The sequence below is a fragment of the Erinaceus europaeus genome, chromosome 20 (assembly GCF_950295315.1).
Source record: "Erinaceus europaeus chromosome 20, mEriEur2.1, whole genome shotgun sequence".
NCBI classification, from domain to species: domain Eukaryota; kingdom Metazoa; phylum Chordata; class Mammalia; order Eulipotyphla; family Erinaceidae; genus Erinaceus; species Erinaceus europaeus.
In genome coordinates this window covers 41455475-41467828 of record NC_080181.1, presented here as the reverse complement: position 1 = coordinate 41467828, position 12354 = coordinate 41455475, and the positions used below count along the sequence as shown (strand labels likewise).

The 12354-nt window shown below is 35.7% G+C and overlaps 1 protein-coding gene across 1 annotated transcript; it reads left to right on the top strand.

Annotated features, from left to right (window-relative positions):
• Positions 1-5900: 5900 nt before the first annotated feature.
• SNRPN (small nuclear ribonucleoprotein polypeptide N) lies at positions 5901-11885 on the top strand. Its single transcript, XM_007534074.2, has 7 exons — positions 5901-6040; positions 7545-7696; positions 9504-9615; positions 10061-10213; positions 10819-10957; positions 11481-11606; positions 11702-11885. Exons 1-7 carry the CDS (start codon positions 6038-6040, stop codon positions 11737-11739), a joined length of 723 nt encoding a protein of 240 aa, XP_007534136.1. The 5' UTR covers positions 5901-6037; the 3' UTR covers positions 11740-11885.
• Positions 11886-12354: the final 469 nt, after the last annotated feature.

Below are 12354 nucleotides of genomic sequence, written 5' to 3'. Positions count from 1 at the left end.
GTCAGTTTTATTGCTTTTTAATAGTGGAGAACCAATTACAGTACACATTGAGTAGCATTGGCTGTTGGCTATTTTATTACCTATTACTACTGCATACTGAATTATAAATAATTCATTAGTAATTGAGAAGTTAAATGTTTTGCCATGCATATTTACTAACCATTCTTTTTTGTTTTGTCTTTTACTTTTCTGTTTACATCAGTGTATTTGAAACAGCTGATAACAATGTATTTGAATCAGCTGACAATGTAATAAAGATATTCTCCACAATTTTTCACTGTGATGACCATTTATTTACATATTGTCTTTATGTTGGTTGCTGACATTTTAGGAAAAAGTGTTCAAAAGTTAATTTAATTCATACTTTTGTGATTATTTTCTAAACCAACTTAATCATTTAGTTGTTTTTTTTTTCAACAACCATTATTGTCACAGGGGTATAGTTTTACATCTTTCCAGGATATACTCCACCGAATTCACACTCCACCAAATTGTCATCTTTCTCCACTATGGGATACCTAGTGTCCCAGCTTTGGGCTCTAAGTCTCCCTCTTCATGTTTCTAGATGTGCTGAAAAGATCAGTTTATTAATGAAATTCAACCATGTATTTCCCTTTTGTTTCTTAAGTCTCACCTATGAGTAATATCCAGTCTTCATCCTTCTCCTTCTGACATCTGTCACTAATCCTCTACATTCCCATCCATGCTATATAAAAGAGAACATTTATTATGATTTTCTTTGTATTTATTTAATGGATATATATATATAAAGAGAAATTTAGGGGAAGATGGAGATAGTGAGGGGAGAAAGAAAGACGCCTTCAGCATGCTTTACCACTTGTGAATTGTCCCTCCAGTAGGTGGACTGGATCCTTGAACCCGGGTTCTTGCATACTGAAACATGCGGGTTCTATGGGGGATGCCACCACTCAAGCTCATATTTATTATGATTTTTCAGTTTTGGTATTATCAACATAAAATTTTAGGTGTTTTTAGTGATTTAATTTTTGTTAAAACACACAATGATCACAGTAGCACAATAGTCACTATAAAATATCTTTCTTGAAGCTGGGAAATAATTCACCCAGTATAGTGCCACATATTGGAACCACTGTGAGTGACAATGAGGAAGTTCCATAGCACCATGCTATGCTGTCTTACCCTTTTTCTCATCTAAATAACAAGTGAAAAAATACTAGACCATGAGACTGTTCAACATGTCTTATGGGAGTGATACTCCTGTTACTTTGTGAATTTTTTTTTGTGCCGAGAAAGTTTAATATTTTCTCCCAGCAGATTTCAACATTTCAAATTTAAAGTGTTCAATGCAATACTAAATATAATTGACTTCCTACCTGCTTACTACATTCATTTTTGAAAATATTTCTTTTGGGGCTAGGTGGTGGCATATCTGGTTGAGCGCACATGTTACAGTGCACAAGCCCCTAATCCCCACCTGCAGGGGAAAAGCTTCATGATTGGTGAAGCAAGGCTGTAGGTGCCTCTCTCCCTCAAGATAATAATAAAAATTTAAAGAGATGTTATTTAAAAATATAATTATTTCGAGAGGGAGAGAACCAGATATCACTCTAGTACATTTGTTGCCAGGGATCGACTAAAATGTGTATGTTTTAGTAAGTATGATAATAAGGAGAGGAGGTAATTTGTATGTTCTTTTTAAACCAGAGTGTCTCAGATGTGTGACCTTAGTTTGTTTTAGTAAGTATGATAATAAGGAAAGGAGGTGATTTGTATGTTCTTTTTTTAAACCAGGGCCTCTTAGATGTGGGACTTAGTTCTAGACTTCATTCTCATTAGGATAAAAGAAGGGGCACTTACCTCTCTGACCCTATAAAATTCATAACAGATTTTTGTCTGTTTTTTTAAATATTACTCATGTTGGCATGTTTAAGACCAAACACCATTTTGATTTTCAATGTAACGGAAGAAATTAGACTTTTCCTGAGGAAAACTTCCCTATTCATTTTCCACAAATTATTGACCGCAGGATAGTGACCTGACTGTTGTGCCTTTTTGTTCCACAATGTAAGGGCATTATGAGGGAGTCTTTACTTTTTCCACATTTCTATTTTTCTACAGATTTTGCTCACTTATTTAATGACAGATACATAGGAATATATTAACATACTAGAGCACTGTTCAGCTCTGACTTATGGTGGTGCTTAGGACTGAACCTGAAACTTCAGAGCCCCAAGCATGGCAGTCTTTTTGCATAGAACACTAGGTTGTCTTCCCCTGTCTTAATTTAACAAATTAAGAAAATAATTTCTCAAGAGGAGATTTTCCTCAACATGCATGATATAGTAAGATTTTATACTTTTTTTGTGCCAGATAAGTTATTAACTTCATTGCAGGTATTGAATCTATGAGCCCTGGTGCCTCAGGAATGAAAGTCTGTTGTTATCACTTCTGTATCTACTAGCTCCCCAATAGTATTGATTCAACAAAAATGTTATAGGATAAATTTGACATGTTTACACTGAGTGAATTTAGTGTGCATGCCATTTCAGCTTAGTAAATTTATATGCTGTAATAAAATTTTTGATGTGGCAGTATTTATCATTTCTCATAATTACAGTATGTTTTTGTTTTTTTCTTTATACTGTGTATTAGACTCTGTTTTATTTACTATTCATTAAAAATATTGTACATTGAAACTCACATTAATCTCATACCCAACCATCCATCCCATGATAATCACTGTTTCAGGGTGTTGTTTTTAACATACTTACTTTTTTATAGTTACACTTATACCATAAAGTACTTGTTGTCTGTTTTTAACTCATTTAACATAATGTATTCAGTGTCCATATATGTTGTTGCAAATGGGAGGACATTTTCTCATGATGAACAATATTCCACTGTGTCTACATAGTCCATCTTTTGTATCCATTGATCCATTGGTGAGTACTTGTATTGTTTCCATATCCTGACTGATGTGAATATGGGGTATATATATGTTGTCATTCCGTTTTCATTTCCTTTGGTTTTAGATAAAACTAAAATAGCTAGATTATTTACACAGTAGATTTATATTTAATGTGTTGTGGTACTTCCATACTGCTTTCTATGCTGTTATCAACAATGTTCTATTACCACTGCAATATTATCAGCATCTGTTGCCTCAACATTTTTTAATTTATTATTTTTGTGAATAATAGTAGGTTACAAGATTTCAGTGTATAGTTCCACACCATACACATCACCAGATTTCTGTATCTCCATCATAGATACACCTCCCAAAGATAACCACCTCCCAAAGATAACCTCCCAAAGATAACCACTATACTTCTCACAAGTCTTAGAAACAGTTTGCTTCCGTTTTCTTTTTTTTTCAAGATTATGTGTATCAGTCCTCTAGATATATAGTTCTACACCATACCTGCCACCAAATTTCTGTGGCCCCCACCCTTCCACAAATAACCTCCATAGTTCTCAAACAGTTTTAGATACAGTGTGATTGCAATATCTGTCAGTTCTAGATTCAACATAGTAAAAATGCCTGTTAGTTGTATTTCATCTCTTTACTTACTTTGCTAGCCATAACTACCTCCAGTTTCATTCATTATGTCTCAAAGAACACAACCTCCTCCCTTCCCTTCTCTCTCCTTTTAATGCAGAGTAGTATTATTCCATGGAGTATACTTACTACTACTTACTATAGTCATCTGTTAATGGGCATTTATTTAGTCTGTGTTCAAGAATTGAGAATTGAGAATAATTCAGGTAGTTTATGTGCTTTTTAGTTGATAACTATAAAATTATTTAAGTCCTATTATCTACAAATAGGGCAATTAATTTACTAATAATGTATTTTATTCTGCTGCAGTGCTAATTTATCTGAACAGTATAGGGAAATAGTATTATTTTAGATCAAGTATTCACAAAGGTTTATGATCCGTTACCTGTTACTGATTACAGCCTCTCTCAGCTCTGTGAATGGTGTTAAGGATTGAAGCTATGATAGCTATGATAGCTATGATAGTTGTGTTATTTCCATATTGTCACTACAAGATTACCAAATACTTTTTGAGCACAACTGTGTCCATTATTTATTTATAATTTATGGCTCTCCTACTATAAGTTGGGCATGTTTTGTGACTGATTGATTGGCAGGCAAATAGTAAGATGTTTTTTATCTCTTAAAAGTTTCCTTCCATTTTTTGAGTACCACATTCACAGACAAAAATACCAAGTTGGGGCCAGTTGTCGTATGGTTTTATTGGCAATAAAGTTAAAGGATGAAATAGGAAGGAAGATACTCTGTGGTAAACAAAGGATAGAGATAGGTTAGATAGGATAGAGTAGGTTTCTAGGAAAAGAAAAGAAACAGGCCTAAAGAAGTGAATTTGTATATGTATATGGAATTATATAATAATGTTTTTTTAACTGTAAAAATAGGAAGTTTGCCACTTTATACATGTTTCCACCATAGAACATTGAACTTGCATTTTCTTTATTATTCTGTTGGAAATTTAGTTGAAATTACGCTGTTAAACTTATTTATTCCACATCAGTGTGTACAATTATTTTTCATTGTATTCCATAGTCTTCATCATTTATAATAAACAGATAGTTCATTTATGGTTTACTTTTCCCTTCTACTTGTGCATACATTCTCTCCACCTTCATGTGCTGCTAGATAAATATATTTTCAAGGTATTTGATATCATAATTTTACTAGGAGTATTATTCATTTGTAGCATATAAATTTGTTTTGTTTGCTTTCTAGCAGCATCAGAACCATTATGATGGTTTTCAAAATCACTGTTGGAAATACTGGAGTGCTAGTTTCTCTATACCACTTTCAGTCTTAAAAAATCAATTTAATAGCTGCTATTTACTTGTGGGTTTAGCTGGCATTGTATGTAGATGAGTATTTTTCTATTTGTATTTCCTTGCATGTTTATTTTTCCTCTGAAGAGTTATATTTGAATGAGCAGTAGTGCATTAATCATTCGTGTGTTTACATGTACTCACCATTATTCTATAATGTACTTACTAATCTAGTGTGTGTGTGTACTAACTGGTATTTATTTCAACTTACAGTAGCTTTATAGTTTTGTGGTTTGGGAGATAGCACACAGGGCTTGCATTCAAGGGATTTCTAGGTTTATCTACACCATTAGTTAGAGCTGGGTGGTGCATACAACTAAAACAGCAAAAAATTTGAAATTGTGAGGATATTTAATGTAAGGGTATTTAAATAGAGTTCATTCATTTACATACCCTCTCTATCTCATCAGTTCCTTCGGGAGTACATGATACTTTTTAAGATCTAAGCATGTATGTGGTAACACTCTTGTTCTTTTTGAAGATGAGATTATTTATTTGTTTTGTGTCTGTGTGCTTGCTAGACCATTACAAAGCTATGATTATAATTTGGTGTTGGGAATCAATTATGGGACTCTTGCCACACAGGCATTAGACGTGTATATAATATATATATTTGTGGGGGGGTATTATGATATCCCCAATCCTCTTATTATTTTAAAGGAGCTGGGGGGGAGGAGACATTGTGGTATAATTTAGGATATTATGTCAAAAAGGTGTATTTCAGATGGAGCAAGTATATGTTGAAGTTAAGATAACATGTCTTAAATGTGGGTAGAAAGAACATACTACATTTTGGGAAGGAAAAATGAAACATAATTTATGGGGTTTTATGTATAATAACTATACTTGTCAGCTCTAGATATAAGTGCATGAAATGTGGGGGTTAGGATGATGGAAGTATTAAATTTGGGTTTGCTTAGTGTGGGTATGGAGCATGGGGATATTTAAAATGTGTTATGTTTCTGTTCATTAAGAATTATCTGCTTGATATAAACGTGATATATTTCAGTGTAGCTTGATCATGCTTTCCTCTGCAGGCTCCATCTGCTGTTTGAAGCTTCTACCACAGCTTGCATTGTTTGTAGGAGAACCTGCACCATACCTTTATCTGTAGCCTCCCCTTAGGTCTTAAGAAACCCCAATCTTTTCTGTGGACATTGGATTTGGTGGAACAGCAATCATGGTAAGACATATATGTATAAGTCTAGAGGGTTAGCAACAATGACTTAACAGATTGTGGAGTGATTTTGTATTTGTAATTGTAATAACCAGTATAAAAAGGTATCATTATGGGGCTAGGCAGTGGCATACCTGGTTTAAGTTCACACATTACAAGGTCCCAGGTATAAGCTCCTGGTCCCCACCTATAGGGGGAAAGCTTCACAAGTGGTGAAGTAGGGCTGCAGTTGTCTCTCTGTCTTCCTCTCCCTCTCTGTCTCCCCACTCCTCTCAATTTCTATCTCTATTCAATTCTTCTTCTTCTAGTGTTTGTCCTTCTTCCGTAGCCAGTCAACAGCATCAGGTTGAGCCTATTCAATAATAAATAATATTCAATAATAAATAATATTTTTATTATTTTAATAATATTTTAAAATAATTTTTAAAAATATTTTTAAAATATTTTTAAAATAATATTTTTAATAATATTTTTATTATTTTATTATTATTTATTCAGTAATAAATAATAAAGTATTAAATGAGTCAATAATAATTATATAATATTCAATAATAAATATTAAAAATATTTTTAAAGTATTACATGAACTAAATTATAAGACACATCTACTAAAAAGGAAAATGGTCTGGAAAACATCTTAGAAGATCCTAGATAGAAAAAAATGCTGGAGAGTTAATTTATTCTGATAGTGGTGTGATAAAATCATACAGTAGAGTTAATCAAGACTATAATTTTGGGAGTCTGTAGTGCAGTGGGTTAAGCACAGGTGGCATAAAGCTCAAGGACCTGCATAAAGATCCCAGTTCAAGCCCCCGGCTCCTCACCTGCAGGGGAGTCTCTTCACAGGCTGTGAAGCAGATCTGCGTGTGTCTATCTCTCTCCTCTCTGTCTTCCCCTCCTCTCTCCATTTCTCTCTGTCCTCTACAACAATGATGACATCAATCTGTGGATATTAACATTAGGTTGTAATGGGATTAACATTAGCTATCTTTATTGAACAAAATTAGGAACATTGATATAGTATCTGAATGAGACAGGATATGTGGGTATGATGGAAGAAAAACAGGTCTTTGCTGAACTAAGAAATTGTTCAGAGTATCTTTTCTGTGTTTATGAGATGTGCTAACTATGGATTTCCTGCCATATGGCAAGCTGTTGAGAGTGAGAGGAGTCCATGGTGTCATTGATTCTATAGAGTTAGTCTAGAACAGAGATTAGGAAGTAGGTTACAGACAGATAACTGGGTTTGGGAACATGTTGGGAAGGAATTAACTGAGGAAATTTCAGATGGCAAAGGTTAAAATTTTCTGAAATGTAAAAGGGTTTTATGAAAGAGTATAGTAGTCTTGAGACTCTTGAGATGAGATGGAACATGTTGAGAGAAACGAAATGGGAGAGAGGAGCATACCTCTAAACAGAAACATGTTTTTGGTTTGGCATCATTAAGGAGAAAAATAGGAATAAGGATATTTTTCCACATAAGCTGACTAACTTCTTTTACTCTTTCTAGACTGTGGGAAAGAGCAGCAAAATGCTACAGCACATTGACTATAGAATGAGATGTATCCTGCAGGATGGCCGGATCTTCATTGGCACCTTTAAAGCTTTTGACAAGCATATGAACTTGATCCTCTGTGACTGTGATGAGTTCAGGAAGATCAAGTAAGACTACTTTTTTTAAAAAAAAATTATTATATTTATTTATTTTCCCTTTTGTTGCCCTTGTTTTTTTTAATATTTATTTTATTTATTCCCTTTTGTTGCCCTTGTTTTATTGTTGTAGTTATTGTTGTTGTCGTTGTTGGATAGGACAGAGAGAAATGGAGAGAGGAGGGGAAGACAGAGAGGAGGAAAGATAGACACCTGCAGACCTGCTTCACCGTCTGTGAAGCGACTTCCCTGCAGGTGGGGAGCTGGGGTTCGAACTGGGATCCTTACTCCGGTCCTTGTGCTTTGCGCCACCTGCACTTAACCCACTGCGCTACAGCCTGACTCCTGCCCTTGTTTTTTTTATTGTTGCTGTTATTGATGCTGTTGGATAGGACAGAGAGAAATGGAGAGAAGAGGGGAAGATAGAGGGGGAGAGAAAGACAGACACCTGCAGACCTATTTCACTGCCTGTGAAGTGACTCCCATGCAGGTGGGGAGACGGGGGCTCGAACCAGGATTCTTCCACCGGTCCTTGTGTTTTGTGCCGCTTGTGCTTAAACTGCTGCGCTATCGCCTGACTCCAGTAAAACTACTTTTGATGGTAATGGGGGAGCACAGGGAAATGTAGTAGAAGACCAAGACTATAACATAGTAGTTAGGGTTCATTCTAGTATAGTTTAACAAGGTGTGGGAAATGTAGAAAGGTCAATCCATAGTCTTTCTACATACATACAATTTGTCATGTACCCTTTAGCTTTGGTTTTTATTTGATCCATCATGCACTAGGACCTCAATACCCTCTTGACCACATAACTTCTTCCCGCCTTTACTTTGGTGCAGTGTACCACGGTATAGTCCAAGGGAAAACTTTGTGTATCCCTATCCTTGTTTTTTTAAATTTCATTGATGTTTATTCTTTCTTTATAATGTCTATTATAAATTGCTTGTCACATGTGAGATGCATATATCTTGTTATTGGTTTGCTTTCACTATCCTTGCATAATGAGCTTTAATTATTCAGAAGCTTTTAATTTGAAGTAGCAATTAATTTTTTTTGTTTTTAAAATATTTATTCACTTTTGTTGCCCTTGTTGTAATTATTATTGTTATTGTTGTTGATGTCACTATTGTTGGATAGGACAGAGAGAAATGGAGAGAGAGGAGGGAAAGACGGGGAAAGAAAGATAAGACACCTGCAAACCTGCTTCACCACTTATGAAGCGACTTCTCTGCAGGTGGGGAGCCGGGGGCTCGAATCGGGATCCTTGTGCTTTGCGCCACCTGCACTTAAACCACTGCACTACCGCCCGACTCCCTGCAATTAATATTTAATTTCACTGTCCATGAAGTTGAGTCTTCATATGCACATCTTTGATATTTAGGTCCTGCAGAGTTCTATAGGTGTCAGTTATTGAAAGTATTTCCTCTTTTTCTCCTCTGGTATTCTCTTTGCTACTATTTTGATCCCGTGTTTCAATTATATCAGGATTGACTTGGTTAAAATGACTTTAAAAATTATGTTGTATCTTAACATAGAAATTGAAATTTCAATTTTTATTGCTATCTTAATCTGCATTTCACAAAGAAATTAATTTTGCAGTAGCATAATATTTGAAGAATATTCTGGAAAACTAATTTTCATATATAAAACATTTAATTTTTTACTTCTGTAGACCAGTTCAGTGATTTTTGTCTCAATTACAATTCAGTAGCTGAAGATGATCATGAAATCAGTTATTATTTTTGTTGACAGTTGATGTGTAAATATATTTGTGAGTGAATCCTAGTAAGCTGGCTAAAATTTGCTTCCATTTTATAGGCCAAAGAATGCAAAGCAGCCAGAACGTGAAGAAAAGCGGGTTTTGGGTCTAGTGTTGCTGCGGGGTGAGAACTTGGTTTCCATGACTGTGGAAGGACCACCTCCCAAAGATGTAAGACAATACAGAACAGACATGAATTAGTTTGCAAGGACATTGCATTTCTTAAAATGCCTTCTAAATCATACCAACTTTAGCATGGTATAATGTCTTCTTTGAGGGGGATTAAGATCCATTTTCTCAACATTTCCAACATTTCAAAAAGGAAATATTCACAAAGTAAAATCTCCCACATGAACTTCAACTTAAATATAGACCCTAATTCAAATTCATTTATTTTTAATATCCATAATTTTAATTCTATTAGACCAAGGACGTAAATGTTCTTTAAAGTCCAGCGTCAAGTTCATTCCCTGCAGAATAGCACTGATGCTGGGTCACCTACCCCATCATTTTGCTGTTTTACATTGCCTATATGTAGGTGTTAGTTGTTTTTTGTTTGTAAGAAGACTTGGACACTTTGATATGATTTGATTTCACATGATTTTTCTCATTTCAGACTGGCATTGCTCGGGTACCACTAGCTGGAGCTGCAGGAGGCCCTGGGGTTGGTAGGGCAGCTGGAAGAGGAGTCCCAGCAGGTGTTCCAATTCCGCAAGCTCCTGCTGGATTAGCAGGTCCTGTCCGAGGGGTTGGAGGGCCTTCTCAACAGGTGAAGACCAATGACTATTTTTAATATTATTGTGAAAAAGTACCATGAACCTGACATTTTTTATTGGGGTTTAGTATTTTATTCTTTTTCTTTTTTGTCCTCCCTAATATTTTACAGTTTGAAGTTTAAGTCTTCAATGTATATCCTACACTATAGGATCTGAGTTGGAAAAATGCCAAAGGACTTACTAAGTTAAAAGGTGGATGGTTAGTTTAAGGGAGAATGAACTAATTGGGATATTTTTTAATAATAGAGAAGCAGAAAATAATCTAATTTCTAATGTGAAAGGCACCAGCACACATACTATCTCAATTTGAAAAATAATTGCAGCCCATGAAGTAATTCAGTGGTTAGATTTCATGTCTTACCATACAGAAGGCCTTGGGTTTGAGCCTTAAACCCATTAAAGTGCTTTGTAGCCCCTATCTCTAACTTTTACTTCATTTAAACACTCATGTTCATACTCTCACAATTGTAAAATTAACAAAAAAAGGGACCAAAAGGCCTATAAAATGGAAGATTTGGGTTCATTCCTTGTCACATTAAAAAAAAAAACCTGTAAGAATCAATCTTATTTTATTGTCTTCCATACTGTGTATTCTCAGGTAATGACTCCACAGGGAAGAGGGACTGTAGCTGCTGCTGCAGTTGCTGCTACTGCCAGCATTGCTGGAGCCCCAACACAATACCCACCTGGACGGGGAACTCCACCCACTCCTGTGGGGCGAGCAACCCCACCTCCAGGTAAGAAATGATGAATAAGAAGTATAAGAAATGAATTATTTCTTGTACGAACCAATGACTAAAGCTACTCTAGAAGACACTGGCAAAGCAGGTACCCATCTGTGTGGCACTGAGTTAGAACCCTGACACCATGTGGGGACACCATGGAAAGCAGCATGGTCAATCTTCATGGATAGTGGTACAGCAAAGGGGTGTCTAGCCATTCCTTCTCTGTAGGAAAAAAACACATGTTCTGCATTTATTTCCTCTTGCCCTCAACAAAAAATATGCTGAATTATGAGCAAGCCTAGAATTCCTAACCTAGAAACTTAGAAGATTTTTCCACTTTTGGATACTGGTTGCTGTATAAGGACTACAGTCCTCTCTTGAGGTTGGGATTACATATATTTTAATGGTCAAATGGTCATTTCTTTCTACTCCTTGAAATCTGGCTCCATTTCTTTAAACAGTGTGTTGTGCTTAATTCTGCTAATTTAGATAAACTAATTGATCTGTGTTGGCATTTATTGTTTCTCTTTTTCAGGAATTATGGCTCCTCCACCTGGTATGAGACCACCCATGGGCCCTCCAATTGGGCTTCCCCCCTCTAGGGGGACACCAATAGGCATGCCTCCCCCAGGAATGAGACCCCCTCCACCAGGAATTAGAGGTGAGTGTGTATGCTCAGTGTTATTAGCCAGGCCCCTGAATATCTGTGTATCACCTTTCTAATGGATTTATGGGGTTTTGCTCTATCTTTTCCAGGTCCACCTCCCCCTGGAATGCGTCCACCAAGACCTTAGGATTCTATCAATCCCTCTTAATCACTTCTTCCCTGCAGTGTGTCTTGTGAAACTGTAGAGTATTTGTGAGCTTTTTGTCCCCTTATTGTTACACAATAAATAGCTAATAAATGCATAGAACAATTAAACTGCAAGATACTGTTGTACTTCTTTTGCCTATTTATTTTGCTGAGATCAGAGTGAAGACTGGGATTTTCTGTTCTTGAGGTTATAAGGATATTAATCCTGTTAAACTAAACTGCACATTTAAATTATTTCCATTTCATGACAAAATGGTTCTGCGACTTGCAGATTATTACCTTTCACTTGAACACTGACTGGTTTAATAGTCTCTAAGCAGAGGGAACCTACTGATCAAGTATCTTTTTCTGTGCTGTCACACATAATGAGAGGGATGGAATGCCATGCCTATTAAGGCTATCTATTTAAAATATTGGTACTTAAAGGAGTACTTTGTTCATTAAACCAAAATATTTGGAATAGGAGGTTCTTCTTTATCTTGGCTGTGTACTTCAGGTGATCAGCCTTTACCATAGTCTACACAGTGTGCTCACAATAGATGGCATGGCCAGGATCATCATCATTTCCTGCCTTTGTGTAAGTATCAGCTTCTGC

Excerpts from the sequence above, each read along its gene's own strand:
- SNRPN (XM_007534074.2), top strand. Across the intron at positions 7,697-9,503 it reads GATGAGTTCAGGAAGATCAA|GCCAAAGAATGCAAAGCAGC; the intron begins GTAAGACTACTT and ends TCCATTTTATAG. Across the intron at positions 9,616-10,060 it reads AAGGACCACCTCCCAAAGAT|ACTGGCATTGCTCGGGTACC; the intron begins GTAAGACAATAC and ends TTCTCATTTCAG.